We start from the raw sequence: 23,023 nt of genomic DNA, 5'->3' as shown, positions 1-23,023 counted from the left end.
CTACCAGAGGAACAAGACAAGAGGGGAAGGGCAAAAGGAACAGAGAATTCCAGAGAAAGAACAGAGAAGAGCTGAGAAGATCCAAGTAGTTAACTTCACTTCTTGTTGGGAAACCCTTCAGAAAGGTTGCTCTGAAAGCACCTCTGAGCCCTGGTCATCCTTCTGTGAATCCAGACCCCCTGAATCCAGCAGAAGACAACAGGAGTGGATAGGACTTTTGATACAAAGCTATCCACCCCAGGAAGACTTGGAGAGGACTTGGGGTAAGAGATCCCAGCAAGACAATCTATGATAAACCCAAAGATCCTAGCTTTTGGGACAAAAATCCACTATTTGAGAAAAACTGCTAGGACAATTAAAAAACATTATGGGAGAGATTATGTTTAGATCAACATCTCATACCCTACACCAAGAAAAACTCAGCATGGTGAATGACTTGCATACAAAGAAGAAGACTATGAGTAAATTAGGTGAACACAGAATGATATACTTGTCCAATCTTTGGGAAATGAAAGATTTTAAGACCAAACAAGAGTTAGAAAAAATTACAAAATGTAAAATAAATGATTTTTATTACATTAAATTAAAAAGGTTTTGTACAAATAAAACAAATGCAACCAAAATGAGAAGGGAAGCAACAAATTGGAGGAAAAAATCTTTATATCAAAAACCTCTGACAAAGGTCTAATTACTCAAATTTATAAGGAGCTAAATCAATTGTACAAAAAATCAAGCCATTCCTCAATTGATAAATGGGCAAGGGACAGGAATAGGCAATTTTCAGATAAAGAAATCAAAACTATTAATAATTACATGAAAAAGTGTTCTAAATCTCTTATAATCAGAGAAATGCAAATCAAAACAACCCTGAGGTACCACCTCACACCTAGCATATTGGCTAACATGACAGCAAAGGAAATTAATAAATATTGGAGGGGATGTGGTAAAATTGGGCCAACCATTCTTGATGGCAATTTCTATTCCTAAAGGGCACTAAAAGACTTTCTGCCCTTTGATCCAGCCATAGCACTGCTGGTTTTGTACCCCAAAGAGATAATAAGGAAAAAGACTTGTACAAGAATATTCATAGCCGCTCTTTGTGGTGGCCAAAAATTGGAAAAGGAGGGGATGCCCATCAATTGGGGAATGGCTGAACACATTGTGGTATCTGTTGGTGATGGAATACTATTGTGCTCAAAGGAATAATAAAGTGGAGGAATTCCATGGAGAATGGAACGACCTCCATGAACTGATGCAGAGCGAGAGGAGCAGAACCAGGAGAACATTGTACACAGAGACTGACACACTGTGGTACAATCAAATGTAATAGACTTTTCTACTAGCAGAAATGAAATGATCCAGGACAATCCAGGGGAATTTAGGAAAAAGAACGTTACCTATCCACATCCAGAGAAAGAACTAGGGGAACAGAAAGGCAGATGAAAAACATATGCTTGATCATGTAGATCAATGGGGATATGATTAGGGTTTTGATGTTAAAAGATCTCTCAACTGCAAATATGAATAACATGGAAATGGGTTTTAAACAATGATACATGTATAACGCAGTGGAATTGCTTGTCAGCTCTGGGAGTGGGGGGAGGGTGAGAATTATGAATCATGTAACCATGGAAAATATTCTATATAAAACAAAATAAAACCCACAGTCTACCAGATGTCCCAGAGACACCTTAAATTCAATATATCCAAAACTAAACTCACAAGTCCCCTTATTCCGTTCCCCAATTCTATTTCTTTCCTATATTTCCCTATTTCTGTCAAAGGCACAACAATACTTTCGGTCTCAGATTTGTTTTTCACACTAGCATCATCCTGCACTTTTCATTCTCTCTCAGTCCACATATCCAAGTATTTGGCAAATCTTTCCATTTTAACTTTACTACATCTCTCACATTAAAAGCCTCTACCTTTGTTTGTCAAGCCCCTTCCCTACTTCTTTCACTTCTTAACTCTTATACGTATTTAACTTGCCTGTATTTTTGTGTGTTTTTTTGTGGGGTTTGCAAGTATCATGTTTGGATTTTTTGTCTGGGAATACTCAATGCCTTTCTCATTGCAGAGTATACAATGATCTCATCTTTCAAGTCCATCCTACTCTCTGTTGCTAGGGTAATTTTCCTTAAACTTATATCTGACGAGGTGAATTCCCTACTCCATCAATTGCAGTGACTTCTAATTGCCTCTGTGATAAAATATAATCTTTGTTTGCCTTTAAAGACCTTACACTAGGGGCGTCAAACTCAAATATCTGACTTAGAAAATCACAAATTAACATTATCTTTGTTTTCTTTTTATTTTGTTAGACATTTTCCAATTACATTTTAATCTGGTTCAGATTATACAGTTATACAGCCTATGGACCACAAGTTTAGAATATTTGCACACCAACTGTGAATTTCTCTGACTTGATAACACACATTTCTTAGACCTTTTTTTTTTTTAATTGAGGGTGATGAGTAGAAGAAAAAGCATACCAGGGGTAGGCTTGCCAAAATAAAAGAAAGAAAAAAATGAGACCACAAAGAAAAAACCCATAGATGAAAATAATTTAAACCATAAGGAAAACAAACAAGCAGGCCAGTTTTGAAAATTATATGTTGATTTTATTATATATTTTAAAAGATAAACAAGCTATACATAATAGAGCCCCAGTTTTCACTGTGTGTGTCAATGTATGTATATATATATGTGTGTGTGTGTTCTATTTTTGGTCCTACTATGTTTGTGGAAATAATTTTATTTGTCATTAGTTAAATTTGAAATAAAGTTCTTCTCTAAGCTAAATATAAAGAGGACAAAAAACATAGACTTCCCCAATAGAGATTTAATAATGCTATTTTGAACAATGAAAAATTATAAAGAATTCACATTAATAATTATTTGAGAACAAAGAATGAGAATTATTTGAGAGAGAATGAGAACAGTAAGACAATATACCAACATTTTCTTCTACAACAGTCCTCATAGCAAGTTATAACACTGAAAACATACATTTGTAATAACAAAAAAAGAATGAATGAACTGAAAATACAATTTTTAAAGAAAGTTTTCTGATTACATGTCAATACAATTTCTTAATATACATTTTTTGACATTTTTGCAATCCACGTTCTCTCTCCTTCCTATGTATCCCTCCCTCCTGGCTAAGAAGGCAGGTTATATGATATATGATATAGGTTATACATATATTATCACTTAATACATATTTCCATGTTCATCATGTTGTGAAAGTTACATTGCTTACACTAGAGAAAAATTAATGGAAGAAATAAAGAAAAGAAAGGTATGTTGCAGGGCAGTTGGGTGGCTCAGAAGATGGAGAGTCAGGACTAGAGAGGGGAGGTCCTAGGTTTAAATCTGGCCTGAGACGTTTCCCCGCTGTGTGACCCTGGGCAAGTCACTTGACCCCCATTGCCTAGCCCTTACCACTCTTCTGGCTTAGAACCAATATACAATATTGATTCTAAGACAGAAGGTGAGGGTTTAAAAAAAATGGTATGTTTCAATTTGCACTGAATATACAGTTTTGAAATTAGATCATAACAAATGCAAAAGAAACACAAACACAAACAAAAAAAAGAAAATCAGGTAAGAAATAGATAAATTGAAGGGGAAGACTATAGAGCTTATTAAACTCTTTCTTTGAAAAGATAAACAAACTCAACATTTACCTAACTTGATTTTAAAAGAAAGTAAAATCAAATCAACAACAACAAAGTGAAGGCAGTAAAATCAGAACAGGCTGGAAGTTGTTTAAAAATCATCGAGTATGATTATACTTAAATGGTTCCATGATCTCAAGGGCTCAAGATATCCTTCCAACCATTGCAATCCGTCTTTTCTGGTTTTTGTAAAGTTCCTCTCTTTCTCTAAATATCACAATCACAAGTACCCCAACATTTGGCTCGTCCACCTGTCATCCCCTACTCTTCCCACATAAACCCATATAAAAAATTGAGCGTATTATCCCTTTTTCAGACTTCCCTGTTGACCTGGGAACACCTTCACTCCCCTAGTTGTCCAGGCTTACAACCAAAGCATCAGCTAGAAGCTCACTGCAATATTCCTAGGGGACAGGGTGGTGAAGGTGGGCTCCAGGAGAGTGGCCTTGTGAGTGGAAAGAAGAAGACTTAGTAAAGAGTTGTTTCAAGGGAGTAGAGGAGACCTTATCAATTCTCAGGGCATTAGTGCTAGGCTGACTAAAAAAGCCTGGTAGGAACTCAACTCCAGGCATCTTAGACTTGAATGGTTCACTTTCCTAACTTTTCAAAATGCAACAAGTCATAGCTTCACGGTTAATCTCCTTCACGTAAAACAAAAGAATACACACTGAGCCAGGCAAAGAACCAAGATTGCATGTTGGTCTTAGAGGGTTCAAGACCATTGCCCTATAGTGTTCTCTCTGAGAAATTTCCCTGAGAGTGTGTCAAGGCTAACTCATGACTTTTGAAGGCACCCCAAGTATCAAATGCTCAACTGCCACCAAGCAAAGACTCTAGACATGGTTCAAAACTCTCCAATTATGATGACTCTCCAGGAAATAAGCTCACTTGCTGTTGCCCACATAGGAAATAGGATAGAGCATAATAGTATCATCCATATGTACCATTCCCCTATTATATTTTTAGGGGAATTATCTGAGGATTATGTTGATGGAAAGATCAGATCAGCCAATCTCCTCCCTCTCCTTCACTTCCTCCCTCTCCTCCTTCCCCTTCCCTTTCCTTCCTCCCTCCTCTCTTCACCCCATCAATTGATTCCTCAATTGGTATCACTGGAAATCAGCTTTGAGTGAGTATCTTGATATATCAGACAGATAACTCACTCTTTGATAAGTTTAAACAAGGGGTTTATTTAGGAGAAAGGGGAAAGGTAGAGGGAGTTGATGGGAGAGAGGTTTGGGTTTCCCTAATCCTAAAATACTCCTAAGATGAAGGATAGTGTAATAGAGTCTAGAATTGGGAAAATGACTAGCTTGAAGATTTTCAGTCACTTGAGTCTTGTAGGGAGAAAACCAGTGAAAGCAGCATCATGCCGTCCTTACTCCTTTCTGTCTCAAGGCAAGAGACCAAGTTCCTCAACTCGGCTGTTCCTTCTTCAGTGGTCCTTCCTGGTCACCCTTCCATTTAGAATGCTTTCCTTGATTGGCAGTTCTGCAGGTCTTGCTTCTCCAGCTCTGTTGCAGGCTTTTTGTTCAATTCTCTCATCCACAATATGTACCAATCCCCTATTATATTTTCCCCAATACCCTCATCGATCATGCCCCCAACTACTCTATAGATTTTATAAATGTAGCCATATAGGTTGGTCATAATTAATGTCAGTTGGCCATCTTTTCTAGGTACAAATAAGGCATGAGATTTTTTTCTATGACTTTACTAGTTTTCCTTTATATAGATATCTTATATATTGATTACAGTAAATTTTTTTCATTTCCCGGTTGTACTGTCTTTAGCATGGATAGCTTCCCTATGATCTAATATGGCTACTTGTCCCACCTTTAGTCTATTTAATGCAAAACCCTGTAGAGACGATAGCACCTTAGAGTCTAGGATGTTAAAGTCCAAATTAAGTGGTTCCATTATCCTTGCTGGAGAAAATATATCCCCATTAAAATCCCATCCTGTATAAGAAGCATTCCCCTCCCTTTTAGTTCTTGGACATTTCCCTCTCTTGCTTCCTGCTTTTCCTCTATATAACTTGTTTGTACATTTTGTCTGCTTGTTCTCTCCCCTAGTAGATTGTGAATTCCTTAAGAGTAGACTGTCTTTAGCGTCTATTTTGTTGTCCAAGTGTTCAACACGATGCCTGCTATAAGCAGGTACTTGATAAATATGTATTGGTCTATCAGGGGACAAAAACCAAAAATCATTGCCTAAAAGAAACATCAAAAAGAAAAGTCCCAGAAAAATTTTGGAAAGAAACATCCACAAAGAACCACAGTTAGGATTACACAAGATATGTACTGTATCTATTATAAATGAAAGAAGTTCTTGGAATGCAGTATTCCAAAGGGCAAAAGATACGGGGTAGAACATAAGCTGATAATACTACAGAAAGAAAAATATGTATCTTATTGCAACACTCCTCTATTTTCTTTCTACATGTTTGACCAATCTTTGTCTCTTTTGCAAGGTCCATATCCTGTCCCTATTTGTGGCTGTGCTTCAGGTCTTCATCCTAGGCTCTTGCCTGTTCTTGCCATATTCTGTCTCTTTCAGTTATCTCACCAGTTCTAATGCACTTCACTATCAAATCACAAAAATGAGTTTTACATAAAATGAAAGAGTTTATGGTCAACGTCAACATGGTAGATAGTCAATTCCCCTTAAAATAACTATAGGCAATAGGAAAGACCTGGGAGTCTACCTGCCAAGAGAAACCAAGGGCTATATGAATACAACCACAAAACACTTTCCACATAAATAAAGTCAGATCTGAACAACTCGAAGAATCGAAGTCATTGCTCCTGAGTAGGTGAGGTGAATATAATAAAAATGACAATTCTACCTAAATTAACTTATTTATCCAGGTCTACACCAATTAAACAAAATATTATTTCACAGAGCTAGAAAAAATAATAAAATTTATCCATAAGATCAAAAGGTCAAGAATATCAAGGGATTTAATGAAAAAAATGTGAAGAAAGGAAGTCTAGCCATATCAGATCTGTAACTATAGTATAAAATGGTAATCATCCAAACAATATATCAATGACTAAGAAGTAAAGTGATTGATCAGTGGAATAGATTAGATATATAATACACAGTGGAAAATGACTACAGTAATCTCATGTTTGATAATCCCAAAGATCCAAGATTTGGGGACAAGAACTTATTATCTAACAAAAACTGTAAGGAGAACTGGAAAACAGTATGGCAAAAACTAAGTATAAACCAGTATCTCTCACCACATACCAAAATAAGTCCTTTTAAAATGGTACAATATATAGACATAAGCAAATTGGGAAAACATGGAATAGTTTACCTATTATAGATCTCTATGGATAAGGGATAAATTTATGATCAAACAAAAGATAGAGAGCATTATATGGTATAAAATCAATAATTTTCTTACATTGAATTAAAAGGATTTTCTACTAACAAAACCAATGCAACCAAGATTATAAGGAAAGAAAAATGTTGGGGGGAAATTTTATAATAAATGTCTCTAACAAAAGCCTCATTTCTCAAATATATTGAGATCAATTTGTAAGAATACAAGTCGTTTTCTAATTGTCAAATAGTCAAAGGATATGAACAAGAAGTTTTAATTTGAAGAAATCAAAGCTATTCATCATTATATGACAAAATGCTCCCAATCGTTACTGATTTGAGAAATGCAAAGTAAAAGAACTCCGAGGTACCACCTCGTGGCTATCAGCTTGACCAATATGACCGAGAAGGAAGACCAACGTGGTGGAGGGGTTGTGAGAATATTAGGACACTAATGCGCTACCTGCAGAGTTGTGGATTGATCCAAACATTCTGGGACCAGTTTGGAGCTGGGTCCAGAGGACTCTAAAACTATATATACCTTCGATCTAGCAATACTGCAATTAGATCCAAAGCTCAAAGAGATTTAAAAAATGACAATGGACCTATTTGTACAAACTGAATTTCTATCAGTTGGTGAATGGCTAAAGAAATTGTGGAATACTATCGTGCTATAAGAAATGAAGAGCAAGATTGCAGAAAAGCCTGGAAGGATTTGCATGAACTGAAGGAGAGTGAAGTGAGCAGAACCAGTTGAACACTGTACACAGCAACAGTAATATCGTACCATGAAAAACTGTGAATGACTGCTATTCTCAGCAACACAGCAGCCCAAGATATGGTTAAATGATCAAAAGATTCATGATAAACTGATGAAGACTGAATGCAGATCAAAGTATACCATTTCTCATTTGTTTTTCTTCATAGATTTTTTTACTCTTCTACAACATGACAAATATGGAAAATTTATCTTGTATGATAGGATAATTACATTTCATCTCAGGGAGGGCAGAGGAGAAGGAAGAAGGGAGAGAATTTGGAATTCAAAATATTAAAAAATGAATGTCAAAATTGTTTTTGCATGGAACTGGGAAAAATAAAACATTGCTGAAGAAAAAAATATGGCAGATAGTTTTTAGTGGAGTGCCCCAGGAATCTGCATGGCTCTGCATCATTTAACATTTTCTAATAAGGATTTGGAGAAAGAGCATTTATATATTTATATGGGCTCACTGAGTTTTCAAATATCGCACGTTTTTCTTTAACATTTCTCCATGCCCAAGTTGCCAGGATTTCCTGTTTCTTTTTAATCATCCCTACTATTTTGGACATTTCTTTTGGTAAAGTGACTTTTATATACATCTTTATATTCCTTATGGTGTTTGGCACAGTACCTTGGTAAGCCTTCAATAAATTCGTTGATTGAATGTGAGTAGATTTCCAGGCAACAGATAAAGATGGCTTCTTACTTTCAAACGTTTTCTTGTTTCAGGTGATCATTCTCTAAAAGCACTGGATTAGGAAATGTACAAAGAGCTTAGATCTAGTAACAATGCTCACTCAATTCAGATTCAATTAATCCTTTTAATTTCTTTAAGTTCTTACATAGAGCAATAATGTCATACGGTGGATAGAGAATTAGCCTTAAAATCATAAAGACCTAGATCAGTGATGGTAAGCCTCTTAGGGACCTTGTGCCATGCCCCACCCCTCAGACTACATGCCCCATCCCCCACCCTTATTAGCCCAGACAAGTGAGGGAGAAAGGGCGGGGAGTGACCCAGGCTCTTCACTCAGGGGAGGCAGTGAGCGCTTCCATTGGACTTCCAGGCAGAGGGGTGGAGAGGGGGAAGGGAAGCAGCTCCACCCAAGTCCCTCAGCCTTTCTATTAACTACCTCTGGTGGGCCAAAGTGTGCCTGCGCACAGAGAAGTCTCCGCGTGTCACATCATGGACCTAGCTGCAAGCCCAACCTGCGACACACACAAGCTATGTGACTCTAGGTAGATCACATCTCTCTTCAGTGCCCCAGGCAACTCTAGGACTTCTATAAATGACAGAAAATTTGTAGAGGAATTTCCTAATGAGGGATGTTTTCTATAACAATGACATGGTAGGTCTTTTCTTCAGAGTGTTCCTGCATCTTATTCAGTCATGTCTCTGAATTCTAGCTCTTCTTCTAGATATCCCTCTATCTTTTTCTCTCCACGACCTTCCCTCTATCATCCACGTTATCTGGGTATCTCCAGCTAATGTTAGAATTGCACAACATAGAAGAAAATTAATTTGCTCCCTAAAATTATAAACATCAAATATCAGAAATGGAATCCCCAAAATTCTTTATTTACCCAACCCCAAAGATGAATCTACATTATTGTCTTATTGGGTCTGTTGTTTTATCTGTTGAATAATACTTATGTGCATTGCTTTTTATTTTTTATATTTATCATTTAACCTTTCCTCTTAACTTTGTTTTATGTCCTCAATGATTCATTAAATGTTTCCATTCAGTCCTTTCACAGGCTATCACTCTTCACTGGCTATACTGGTCTTCCCTTATCTCTCAAATCCTTGATCAATCAGTTCTGGTTGAATAAAACTGGAAAAAATCGTGAAACCATATCGACTGAATACATATATACTCAGTTAAGGCCTTATTACAGCAAGACAATACCTCCTTAATCATTAACTATCCTATTCACCACAGTTGCTGCTTTAAACATTCTCTCTTTTCCTCAAGCACGTCCTCTCTCGAGCTCTAAGTTGAGAATTTGGCTTTATACTTCACCTAAATCACTGAAGTAATTTCCTAAAAACTCATTCTTCTCTTTTCCATAATTCCTGTCTTATGTCACTTAAATCTTCTTTACCACATGAAGAGGTGGATACCTTAAATCCTCCTCGTTGCTAAGGCAAACTCTTCCACCTGAACCCTTGATCCCATTCTCTTCCATCTTAAATGGCAAATGGTTTCCTCTGTTATCCTTTTCCTCAGTTTAATCTTCAATCTCTTCCTATCTGCGGGTTCCTCCCCTACTACCTACAAAATGATTCATATTTCCTCTGTCCTTTTAAAAAAAAGAATCTTCATCAAGCTGACCATCCCTGCCAACTACCATTCCAGATCTCTCCTCCCTTTCTAATATAGGCTTCTTGGAAAAGCCGTCTGTACTGGGGTGCCTATACTTTGCTTACTTGCTTCTTAACTCTTTGAAACATGGTTTCTAGCCCACCATTCAGTACAAATTGCTTCCTCTACAATGATTTATGATCTCTTAATTGCCTTTTCTCAATCCTTACTTGTCTTGACCTCTTTGCATCTTTTGACATTATCAACTTATTATGCATTGTTTATATATATTATTTACATATATACATATAAATTCATGTAATACATTATATGAAACTCTTATCAGAGAAATTTGATAGAGATCCGCCCCTCCCCCCCCCCATCTTCCTAACTCACCAGATGGGTGTGAGGCATATCAATGACCCTCAACCTGGGTTAGCTTGCTGGGAGATTGTTTAACCAGAGTGTGGCTGCTACATGCTACAGCCTCTTGGAGCTAAAGGTTACTAAAGAATAAGACTTGGGGAAGAAGGCAATTTGAGAGAAGCTAGCAGTCTCCAGTTTGCCTCAACAGGATCTTTGGGGAATTTCAACTTGGATGAAATCTGGAACTCTTTCTGTCTCTTTGTTGAGCTATTACTATTGTAAAGATTAAATTAAACTCTCCCCCTGATTGTGAAGACTAAATTAACTCCCCTGACCATTTTTAGATTTAATCACCAAAGGTATAAACACCCCATTCACACCTGAATGGGGGAAGTCTGTGACCCATGTGTGTGATAGTGGGTGAAGAATCAGAATCAACTGACTGTCCCCTGGTCAATCCTAAACAAAGCTTTAGATTATGATTTGTTCACATAAAAAGTGGAGGAAGGCACAGGAAGTGATGCAAAAGAAAGTGCCTTTAAAAGGGAGTTACAACTTCCTGTGTGAGAGATTTGTCTGAGATTCATGGAAGAATGGTGTGAGATCTTCAGAGGGACTTTGTCTTCTGTGAAGTTCTGAGTTCGAGTTGGAGGCTGATAAAGAATCCGCTGACTGGACCTGAGACCCTGACCCTGGTAAGACTGTCCTTAAGTCTCTTCCTTTGGACTGACACATAGTGAGTGAAAAGCTGACTCTTAATTGCTGGATTTTTCTGAAGAGACTAGCCTCAGGAGAGACCTATCCTCTTGAGAGAGGCATCCCCAGGTCCTAGGCTACAAGGACTGAGACCTCACTAGTTAAAGACTAAACTCCCCTGCCTGTTTTTGAGCCAGGGATCTGAGAAAAATACTTAGTGCTTAGGCTAGATATCTTACCCTATCCTCTCTCTGATTTTCTAACTTCACTCTTTGTATATTTTGTAAATAAATTGTAAGTAAATCTCTTTGGAATTAATTAAATTCCTGGTGACCCTAATTTTGAATAATCCAGCCCAACCTTTTATAAAATCTCCTATTTCTTCCTTACACTATTCTCTTATCAATCTGTATTGCTTGATATATTATTCTATGTATATTTTCCCTGATTTCTATTTTGCTATCTACTTGGATATGTGTAATTAGAATTTTGTACCCCAGGACAACATTCCCCAGCATCCCACTTTTGTCCTTACTTTACATCCTTATCTTTGGGAGATAAGTTTTGTGTAGCTTTACCCTCCTCACTCTCTTCTCCTACATTCACAGTCCAGCAAACTTGTCTTTACTCAGGCTATACTTTTCCTCTACTTCAAGTGATTATTAATAAATCTTATAAAATATAATACCTGGAGTTATTAGATATAAATTTTAATCTTATATTTCAGCAAAGATGGAAAAAGAATTCACAATTTTTTACTCAGATAGCTTTTTGAGTAAAGATAGGCAAATTTTCCTGGTGCTGGGGACCTGCCCACTATGAGAGCCAGGGACTGGCTTCTCTGCCCACCCTGTGAACTCACTGCTAGGTGTTCCTGGCTGTTTTCCCACCTTCCACAGCTGTCTCTGAGTCCCCATGGAGGAAGTAACATATATATTTTCCCTAGCTGAGTGGCCAGTACTGTCCCCCCCCGCCCCCCACACCTCTGGTCATGACTATACCAGCCCCACCCCACACCTAACTTCTAAGCTGAATTTTAGCTGGCCCTGGGTTCCTGTCTGAGAGGGTGGAAACTGAGGGGTTTTCTCATGGAGGTCTCCTGTTCCACCCTACCCCCTAAAACCCAGCATAACAAGGGGGACAAGTAGCAGGTCAGTGGATTTGAAGCCAAAATTTTTTTGAAATTAGCCTCTGAGATTTCCTGACCCAAAAAACAGTTGGAGCCTATATTTTCTATTCAAATACTCTTTAGTTTTTCCTGGCATTTTTTCCCCTAGGGAGGAGGGGAAGGAACAATACTTTTCCAGACCTCTTAGCTAACTCCTGAAGTTTTGTTGTTGTTGTTGTTTTTACCTTCGAGTAAGGGTTTTTTCTTTTCCCTGTAATCAAAAGCCAAAGAGCTTATCTCAGGAATAATGATGTTACAAAGCATGGTTGAAACTTTAAGGGAGCAGTTTTTGTTCTGAGAGAATTTTACTGGGTTGGAAAAGCTTACAAGTTCAAATTGGCTCTGTTTACTTCTGTTCCTGGGAGTCTTTATTTTCATTGGATATTCCCCACTTTATTTATTTCTCCTCAAGAATGAACAACAGAAAGCCAGCCTGCTTAAATTACACAACTTATGAATCTAAAGAAAAATCATGAGGCCAATGAATTAGTAGAGACATTAAGGAAAGAATTAAAAGCTTTAACTGAAAGATTTTAAAAAGAGAAAGCAAGTCAAGCAGTGGCCATTGCCCCTTTGCAGGAATCCAAAAATCAATCATTTACATGTCATTTCTATGCAAAAAGGGGTCACATAATGATGAACTGCAAGAAGTAGAATCATGCGATTAGAAATAATAACAATTATAGAAATAATAATCCAAATGTGGCAAATGATAACTCACACCAAAATACCCAACAACAATATATCCAAAGTGGGGCTCATCCACTCTGTAATCAAGGTGAAAATGCCCCTCAGTGTGGAGGATCCCAGGGGAATACCCAAAGATCTTTATGAAGCTGTGTGTGTGTGTGTGGGGGGGGGACAAGGGCACTAGAATCAAAGAGTAAAACCTTTGGTTTCCCAGACCCTGATGTTTTAATGCCAGTTATCCCTATTTGCTCCTCCCTCCCCCATAATAATGAATCTCATGCAACCGTGAAAGTTGGAAATGTATGATTGCCTCTTGGACACTGGAAACTTCAAATCAGTATTAATGAGTATCTCTGATTCTGATTCTGATTCTGATTCCATTTACTCACTAAATGTAGTTGGGGTTTCAGGGCCCCAAAGCTTTTGCCTCTAGTGATGTCTATAGGACCCTTATCAATAGAACATTCTTTCCTTCTAATGTCTAGCTCCTCTATAAATTTGCTAGGGAGAAATCTTTTATCCAAGCTTAGAGCCACACTAAATTGCTCTCTAGATGGCTCTATGTCAGTAGAATTTCCTGAGGAATCCTTAAATTTGCTCCCTGTGTTTCTTTCAGACAATCATGAGATGAAGGAGCTTTTGAAATCCCAGGTGATATACCTGAGTTTCTCTGGACCACATCATCTTCTGATGTTGGCCTACTTAAATCATCTGTTCCTGTTCAAATTTAGACAAAAGCTGGTCCATGTCCTTCCATTCCTCAGTATCCTCTATCAAAAGATACAATTGGAGAAATTACTCCAGTGATAGATTCATTAATTGAGCAAGGAATAATTCCATTCAAACCTGAATATAATATACACATTCTACCTGCAAAAAAATAAAATAAAACAAAACGAAATTAGGCCCTTATGTGAAAATGGTCTATAGATTTGTACAAGATTTAAGGGCTGTGAATAATCATTTAATAAAGAGACATCCTATGGTTCGTAACCCAAACCAAAGTATCTCCTCTATTCCTAGCACAGCCACATACTTTACTGTAGTTGACTTGTACTCAGCATTTTTCTTAATACTAATTCATGAGAATCCAGGAATATATTTGCCTTTACCTGGAAAGATTCTCAGTGGACCTGATGTTGGCTGCCACAAGGGTTCATGGATAGCCCTACATTGTTCTCACAGATTTTGAGCCAAGATACAGATAATATTAAATTTAAGAATACCCGTTTAATTCAGTACATGGAAGATTTGCTCTTGGCCTCACCAAATGCCACAGTGTACCAGGAAGATAGCAAACATCTCCTTTTAGAGCTGCATGAGAGAGACTACAAGGCCTCAAAGGCAAAGGTTCAGTGGTATCTCCTCAAAGTAAAATATTTAGAGTTTATTTTAACTATTATTGTGAGCTTCATTTCCCCTAAGTCCATTGAAGATATTAAAAAATTGAGTGTACCCTCCACTAAGAAACAGTTGAGGGAAATTCTTGGAGCAACAGGGTTTTGTAGGCAGTGAATTCCATGCTATGGGGAAATCACTAAGCCCCTTATAGCACTGACAAAAATATTCAATCCCTGAACTTCTTAAATTATAGATGGAACACCTATCATCTCTTTCTAACTTAAAGCAGGGTATCCTGTCTGCCCCTGCTCTAAGCATCCCAGATTACAACAAGCCATTTACTTTGTATGTACATGAACAGAGAGGGGGTAACTTCAGATGTTCTAACTCAAACTCTGGGACCTGTTCAGCATCCAGTTGCTTTTTATTCAGCCCAGCTGGACCCAGAAGCTTCAGGAACACCACCATGTCTTAGAGGTGTAGCTGCCACAGCCCTGCTAGTAACTAAATCTGCTGATTTAATATTGGGATGCCCTTTAACCATAATGTGTCCACATGAAGTCGAAGTATTGTTGCTAAGACATGGAACACAGGCATTTTCTGGTCAGAGACTTTCAAGGTATGAGGTAACCTTCTTAAGTAATAAAAATATTACCTTGAAACACTGTACAGTGCTAAATCCTGCTACCTTACTTCCTGATTTACCAGTTTCAGGAGAACCTTTACACAGTTGTGAATCTTTAGTGTCAGTGACAGAAAAACCTCGAGATAATTTCCTGGACATTCCTTTAGACAATACAGATCTAGTCTTATTCACTGATGGTTCTTTCACAAGGGATAGCATTCACTACACTGGAGCTGCTATAGTCACAGAATTTGCCACTCTGTGGTTAGCTTCTCTGTCCTCAAATATAAGGGCTCAAGGTGCAGAACTGATAGCTCTAAAACTTGCCTATATAATTGCCAAAGATAAAAAGGCAACAATTTACACAGACTCTCTATATGCATTTGGAATATGTCATGCAGTGAGTATGCTATAGCTTCATAGGGTTCTTTTTTTTTAAACCATTACCTTCTATCTTGGAGTCAATACTGTGTATTGACTTTTCACCCTTAATGTATTCTTCCAGTATTTGTATTTGGCCATGTCGAACTTTGTATTATGGAAGTCAGATTTAGGAACCATACTAATAAAATTGTTAAAATGTATAATAAGCATACAGCACCCTAGGTAATAAACAATTTGAGAAAGATACTGAATGAAAAAAAAAATTAAAAACGGGTTAGGTAGAAGAGTGGTAAGGGCTAGGCAATGGGGGTCAAGTGACTTGCCCAGGGTCACACAGCTGGGAAGTGTCTGAGGCCAGATTTGAACCTATGATCTTCCATCTCTAGGCTTGTCAAAGGGGATTTTTAACACCAACTGGAAAATGTGTAGCAAATGCAGAAATTCTTAATGAAGTTCTTTCTGCCCTTCAGTTCCATGAAGCCCTAGTTGTAGTTCATTGCCCTGCCCATACAGGTAACACTGACCCTGTGTCTAGGGGGAATGGCCAGGCAGATATTGCTGCAAAGCTAGCAGCATTAGAAGGGCCCAAGTTAATTTAACACTGGCAACTATTGATGACTTAAAGTTTTCCCTTTCTTATAACGAAAAGGAAGTGGAAAAATGGAAGCATAAATTTAAAGCAAAATTGAAAAATGGAGTGTATCATCTGAAGGAAAACCTCTACTCCCTAGAAGTTTTATCACCAAATTTGCCAATCCATTCACAAAAATGGTCGGTCACTTTGTTACCCAGGGCATTGTGGACTCTGTTAAAAGAGTATGGATTGCACCTGGCACAATAACTAACATAGCCTCTAAAGTGTGTATCACCTGCCCTACCTGCCAAGCATTCAATCAGCACTCTGTTCATGACAAAGCCTTTGGTGAGTGTTCTCTGGCATTTTGAACGAAATTGATTTTATCACTATGCCAAAAGCTGACAGTATCAATTTTGTCTGGTCAAAATAGATCAGCTGACTAGATGGCCTGAAGCATTTCTACTGCTTGAGCCATAGAGGCTTTTGTTGCCAAGGTGCTTTTAAAAGAGATTATTCCTTGCTTTGGCCTGCCAGCACGAATTGAATCAGACAGAGGAACTCATTTCACCAATTTGGTCTTGTCTAAGATTTATTCTTGTTTGGGGATAACTCCTAAATTCCATGTATCATACCATCCCCAGAGCTCAGGCTAAGTTGAGAGAATGGAGATCTTAAAACTATGATTAGCAAATTGTGCAATGAGATTCATTTAAAATGGGCTGAAATTCTTACTCTGGCCCTATTTCTTAGAAGCAGGCCCAGAGGAGATTTACACATCTTACCATTTGAGATGCTTTTGGACATCCCCCTATGCAGATTAAGCCTTTCTCTCTTGCATACACATCATTACTAGGGGGAGATACTTCTATTGCCTTATATATTTATATATATATATATATATATATATATATATATATATGCTGTTGTATAAGCAGGACCTATAGACTTCTCATGCCATGACTTGCACCCAGGTGACAAGGTATAAATAAAGAACTTCCAGAGCACTGAGGCAACTCAGCCTGCCTGGGAAAGTCCATTTCAAGTCCTCTTAACCACCACAACAGCTATCAAATTAGAGAAAAGGACTCTTGAATCCATTGCGTGACTATATCCTATCATGCTTATTGTATTTGTTGATAGTTTAAGATTTAATTTTGTTTTTAAGTTTATATATTAAGTTAATCTATAATACTCTGTTACACTATGTCATTTCTGTTACTATGTTTTGGCTATTATATATACATTCTGTTGCACTGTCTTTTTTGTACAATCCTATACTTGGACTGGAGAAAATGCCATGATAAAAGTCTATACACTAGTTGGAAAAAACCTGTATTGGTAGCTTTTAGAGAATTTGATGTTCTTTTTGTGAATTTTGTGAACTTTGATATTTCTTTGAATGTACTTTAGCTGCTGTACTACTGTTTTAAAAATCTGTTAATTAGTAAAAAATCATTTGCACTCACACTGTGGATCATGGCCAAGTTAAAAAGGAAATGGATCTCATTTTGGGCGAGAAACTTTTCAATTCTGCCTCTCTTTGGCTGACACAGTGTGTCACTGAATGTGAATTATATATTTCTGATTTTTAAAAAATTTATTTTCCCTTGCATGTACAATACAGATTTTTGAGTTTTGTTTTTTTTTTCTCTCATTTTTTGTACTTGAAGTACATGTGACCAGTAATAATGTTTTGTTTTGTTTTGAATTTTGCACTAGGGTAAGTTTAAAATGTCCATTAGCCCTAATGTCAATGCATATCCAAAAGTTTTAGACTATGGAAACCTGCCATTGATTGTTAAATATTATGAGACTTTTAGTAATGATTGTGTCTGATTCTAGGAGAAGGGATCACTAAAGAAGCACTGCAGTGCCAAGGAGCACAAAGTTAACCTGCACAGTGCCAATGAGCACAAAGTCAAAGAGACCAACCAATCCCAGTGAGATTGATGAGATTCTGCATCAAGACTTAGGACTTGAACTTGTTTGAGGTTCAAGGTTGTGGCTGTTTGACATACATCAGACGCAGGCCTTCCCTGTGCCACATTTCAACAAGTACCGAAGTTTGGCTACTATCTTGGCTCCTCGATCCCTTAGAGAAAAGTAAAAATCAGAGTAGGGAATGCTATTTCCCATCTTCTTTAAAATCTAGTTTCTTTTCTCTCATAGTGTGGCAATTTTCTGTAGTCCTGGCTGGTGATTGGGTAAGTGCATACTTACTTCTATAGGCTTGTGGGATATATATCACTTCAATTAGACCCTGATTCAAAGACCTGTTATACAGTTATTTTTCCTTACTTAGAATTTTTACATTTAAGACTTTAATATTTTGTATCTCATCCGGAAGTTACTTTTTTTCTCTTTTATTTGGATTTTTTTTCATGTTTTTAAATTATTTTGCCAATTGATTCATATACCTCATAAATTAGTCATGTATCTCTGGGTGATCCATGTGTTTGTCACCACCCTCCTCAATGGGGATTGTATTATTATCCTATAATGCAAAGTTTAAATTCTTTTGAGAGTAATTTTAAGATAAGAAACTTCCTACCTCCCCAAATCCAGAAAGTTAACTAGAGAAGGTGCCATGATGTTTCTATCAAAACAAGTTTTGTGTTCCCAACCTAGGCCTCATTTCTCCAAAACCACATCAGCCCAGGCATGAGACATGAACTTATAGGCCAGTGATGGTGAACCTATGGCATGAATGCCAAAGATGGCATGCAATGTTCTCTGTGGGCACATGGCCACCCTTTCCCTCTCCCCTTCCAGAGTTCATTACTAGATAAGCAGAGGCAATTGGGCAGAGCTGCTCCCCTCCCCCTCTCCACTGTGCCTGACATTTTTTTCACATCACCTGCCTGCCCCTCTGCCCAGCGGCCCAATGGGAGTGCACAAGGGGTACAGTAGGCAGTTCACCAGCAGCAGTGCTTGGGGCACTCACCTCCTCCACTCTACTTGCTGAGGACATTCCCCACTTCACCCACCTAGCAGCCCAATGGAAGCACTATCTCCCTCCCCTGTGTGGGTTAATGGGGGGCAGGGCATCCTGGCACTCAGTGGTGGGGTGGAGTCCGGCACACCTTCTCCAAAAGGTTTGCTATCACTGTTATAGGCTATCCTTATAAAAAGGCTATAGGATATATAGACAGTTTTGAAACAGTCCTTGTTTTGATTGGTTAAAACCCACTTGAATAATTAAGATAATTGGTTTTGTAAAGTCCTGATTAGCTAGCTTTCGGGGTAAGACTGTAACTCTTAGGTAACCAGCCAATGGTGAAGGGGGGTGAGTATAGGTGGGAAGGGGACAGATAAAAGGAACCTTCATGCTCCCATTCTTTGTTCTTGCTTGCTGGTTCTAACACTGACTAGTGAGTACCCATTCTTGTGAGGATGAAATAAAAAAGCCTTTAGCACACTGACACCAAGTTCAAGATTCTTTTGAGTAGGTTCCTCTCAGTCCCATTTGCTGAAGCTCTGCTTACTTCCTTGGAAGTTCCTTCCAGTACTTCTAGATTTCAGACTGATTTCCCATAGCTCAAGCTTATTTTCCTTCTCCCCAGGAGCCATAGGTTCCTAACCCATCTCTGAAAATTTCTGGATTTGATCAAAAATTTACTTTTATTTTTTGTTGGTTTGCCTTACTACTGCTCTTTTGGGGTCTTTATTTGCTGGTAGGTGTGAATGAGAAAGAACTCAACTCCTCCACAAGTTTCCAGGCTGCCATTTAACCAAAATTTGTTTTAATTATTTTAATGGTCCTTGGCATTTTTAAGTTTGAGATGTGAACTTATTTTACTAAAAGCAAAAATAACCTTGGCAGTGAAGCTCTTTTCCCAGGCACAAAATTATACTGCAAAGAAAGAAACTTTATATCGAGAGAGAGAGAGAGATTTTTAGTTTGAGAGAAGCATTATCAGTTCTAGTTCAAGGTTTTGGAAATGAATGAATGAAATATTTGCCATGTGCAGAGTACAGTACAAGCAGTGGGAAAGGAAACGGAAAAATCTGTCATATGCTAACTAGGGAGACAATATATGCAAGAGTTCAGCTTCAGGGTACACTGAAAAGGTCTGGAGGTCCTAAGGGTGACAGGTCAGGCAGGTTATTGTTAGATGTGGTAGCAGTGATGGCAAACCTTTTAGAGACAGAGTGCCAGGCCCTGCCCCTGCCAGAGACCAAGTGTTCCCCGGACCCCCTTCGCCTTGCCCCTCCCCCTTTACAGGAGGGAGGGAGGAAGCACTCCTATTGGGCTGATGGCAGAGGGGTGGGTGATGAGGGATGAATGCCAAAGATGGCATGCAGAGTGCTCCCTGTGGGCACATGGCTACCCTTTCCCAGAGTTCATGTAGAGGGGGAGGGGAGCAGCCTGAGTGCTCAGCTCCCCTCCAGCTATGTGCCACACTGTGCCCAGGCTCCCCTCACACCCCCCCACAGGAATCACCTTCACCATTCACAGGAGGTGGCCATTTGTGCCCTCCCCACTGGCATCATGTGAGCCCCTTCCCCCGCCAGAGGAGGGCGGAAGCTATTGGCTGCTGGGCAGAGGGGCGGGGAAAGTGGATAATGTCCAGAGGTCTGAGGAGAGGGGGAGGACAGCTCCTCCTGCGCTCTGGTAACCTGCCCTTCTTATCACCGGTTAGGATGGGGGAAAGCTGGGGGGGGGGGGGCGGGGGCGGCAGGGCCTGAGATAAAGCTCCAATGCCTGGCATAGCAAGGTGGCGGGGCAGAGGGCAGCCCGTCTGCTTTCCGGCCTCGGCGCCCTAATGGCTGCTGGGCAGGCCCGGCTCAAGGCAGCCCATCTTTCTGGAGGAGAGGGAAAGGGCCGCGTGCTCCTCTCCATGACAGAAATGCACAGGGGAACGGACAGCTCCCAGAAGCCCCCAGGGAGGAGGCCGCTGCTCTGGTCCCGCCATGGAAGAGCCCGGAATGCCGCGTGCGGACGCGGGCGAAGCAGGAGCAGACGACGGCCGGCTTTCCTCCTCTGGAGGCCGGCCTCCATTGCTGAGGCTCTCCCTGGGGACGTTTCCAGGGACAGGCGGGGGGGGGAAGACGAGCCATGCCGCTGGGTGTCCACTTTGGCTGCGAAGTTACCACTCGAAGGGGCTTGAGGGGGCTTCTTGGATCCGAAGCGTCGTTTGAAGTGCTGAGGCGTCGGCTCGGGGCTGTGGTGGAGGAGGAAGGCTGGGGACTGCAGGGAAGGAGTGCCACAGGAGTGGCGGCACTGGACGGAGAGGCCTGCCCTGTGCGGCAGACAAGGGTCCCTTTGGGCCTGCGGAACAGGAAGGAGTCGCCTCCGGAGGAAAGGTCAAAGACGGCCATTGGCTGGCCCCATCTGGTAAGCCCACGGGACCGGGATATTTGGTGGGAAGTTGGGGAGAAACGTCCTAAGCTTGGGTCTTTGTTGAGCGTCCTCAAGGGGGTTCTCCGAAGCCTTTTAACGCCTTTGCTTAAGTTCCGGAAGCCCGCCCGGTGCAGGCTGGGTGGTAAACAGCCGCGACCCGGCCGGCATTCTCCTCTGCTCCAGCCTGCAACAAAGGGAAGGAGGGGAAAAAGGGGTTAAGAAACTTGGCTGAACAGATGAATGGCGTGGAGAGCAGGGGGAGGGCCCGGGCTGCACCGAAGAGGTGGAAGAGGGAGGAGCTCTGCCGCTGCGAGGCTTGGAAAGTCAGTCTCGCAGACATTGCAGCAGATCCCCGAATTAGCGAGAGGGCTGGCCTGAGCGGGACTGGGAGGCGGAGGTTACGAGGGGGAGGAGGAGGTGGCAGCGGCGGCCACCAGACCAGCTCCCTCCCTCCCTAGCTTTGTGTGTCGGGGGAAAGCGAGGCCGGCCGGAAGCGGCCAGAGCCGCGGCTGCTCCCCCAACTTGCCCCCCGAAGCGGAGACGGCGGTCCCCGAGCCTTTCATCCTCGCCTTTCTCGGGCCAGAAACGCGCCGGGGCTCTTTCTACGGACTCGTCTCCGCCCCAATGCCGGGGGTTGTTTTTGTTTGCTCCTCTCCGTTCTCCACAGTTTGAAAGGCGCTTGGCTTCCCCTCGGAGCGGAAATACCTGAGGGATTGTGGAGGCGACCGAAGGGGGGGCGCCGGGGACACGTCTGAATTGGCGCTTCAGCGGCTCCCACCGCTGGCCCAGGCGGCTCTCGGAGTAGCAGTGAGCCCGCTTCCGGCACCGGCTCGGATTGCGCTGCTGGAACGGCGGTCCGAGACCCTGGCCTGTGGTGAGTAGGAAGTGCGGTCGAATGGTTCTCCCTGCGTTTGCATGCGTGGCCGGGGAGGGGGGAGTCCGAGCTGGGGAAGATTCCTCGCGCGCCCCCTATTCTCCCTTCCTCCAGTGCCGGCTTCCCTTGGGCCGCTCTGCTATGGCGGGGGGAGGGGGGGACTGGGCGGGCTGGACGCTGCGGCCCGGAGCACCTGGCGGGCCAGGAGGCTGGAGGAGGAGCCGCCGGGGCGGGCCGCGGGGCGGGGGTGGGTAGGCGGGGGCCGCGTGCTCTTGCTCGGGAGGAGAGCGCCTTAGAGACTGAGGAGAGGGGGTGGGGAGGGAAGGAAGGCAGGCAGGCGGCTCCGAGGGAGTTGGAGTGTGGAAATCCTAGACGAGGTGGCTGGGAGAAATCTCCCCCCCCCCCCCCCCCCCCATTCGCCCAGAATCTCTCCCCAGATAAAAGTTAGGCTTCATTTCCCCCGCGGCTGAGGCAGGAATATGGCTGGTCCCCCTCCCCCTCCCCCTCCCCCTCGGAGGTTTCCTCCCCTCGCCTGCTCTGCTGAGCCACGGGCTCCTCTTTCCTGGCTTGGGCACGAGGAGCGGCGCCTCGCTCCAGGCTCTCCTCGGCTGCCCCGGCTGGGCGGGGAGGATTAGCTACCCGCCGAGGGTATCCGAACTAAAGGCGCCGGGGTGCCGGGGAATCCCCTGGGTCGGAGGGAGCCCCGCGGGCATCTTGCAGCTTCTTCGTGACTTCTCTTCCCTTTTCTGGTCTCCTCCGCTTGGCTGCTCCGGGCTCCCAGCCGCCCGCCTTTTCACCTTTGGGCTCCCGCCCGCGGCCCTCCCGATTCCGATTCCGGAGGAGAAACATTTCCCCAGAGCCAAGCTGAGACCC

General features: G+C 41.4%; 2 protein-coding genes across 4 annotated transcripts in view; one reads left to right on the top strand and one right to left on the bottom strand.

Moving 5' to 3' along the window:
• Window positions 1–19,807: 19,807 nt before the first annotated feature.
• On the bottom strand, window positions 19,808–22,863 carry LOC103099833 (arginine-glutamic acid dipeptide repeats protein-like). Its single transcript, XM_056825871.1, has 3 exons — window positions 22,794–22,863; window positions 21,982–22,449; window positions 19,808–21,460 (listed from the first exon to the last, which is right to left on the bottom strand). The coding sequence occupies exons 1-3, from the start codon at window positions 22,861–22,863 to the stop codon at window positions 20,721–20,723; spliced, it is 1,278 nt and encodes a 425-aa protein (XP_056681849.1). The 3' UTR covers window positions 19,808–20,720.
• Window positions 21,129–23,023, top strand: part of NRIP1 (nuclear receptor interacting protein 1) — a 102,940-nt gene continuing 101,045 nt past the window's right edge. The window contains exon 1 of one of the 3 annotated variants that reach the window (XM_056825948.1): window positions 21,129–21,270. The gene's annotated coding sequence lies outside the window, so the exon portion shown is untranslated. Of the gene's footprint in view, window positions 21,271–22,008; window positions 22,151–23,023 lie in introns of those variants that run through there. The other 2 variants (XM_056825947.1, XM_056825949.1) reach the window with 2 other exon arrangements.

This window comes from Monodelphis domestica, chromosome 4, assembly GCF_027887165.1.
Source record: "Monodelphis domestica isolate mMonDom1 chromosome 4, mMonDom1.pri, whole genome shotgun sequence".
Taxonomy (NCBI): domain Eukaryota; kingdom Metazoa; phylum Chordata; class Mammalia; order Didelphimorphia; family Didelphidae; genus Monodelphis; species Monodelphis domestica.
The sequence above is the reverse complement of the archived record's forward strand: the minus strand, read 5'-3'. Positions and strand labels throughout refer to the sequence as shown.

Bases quoted from the DNA above. Each gene is read 5' to 3' on its own strand.
- LOC103099833 (XM_056825871.1), bottom strand. From the start codon at position 22,863: ATGCCCGCGGGGCTCCCTCCGACCCAGGGGATTCCCCGGCACCCCGGC. The intron at 22,450-22,793 runs GCGGGTAGCTAA...CCCTCTCCTCAG, and splicing joins CTTTAGTTCGGATACCCTCG to TCTCTAAGGCGCTCTCCTCC. The intron at 21,461-21,981 runs GTATTTCCGCTC...CCTTTGTTGCAG, and splicing joins TCGCCTCCACAATCCCTCAG to GCTGGAGCAGAGGAGAATGC.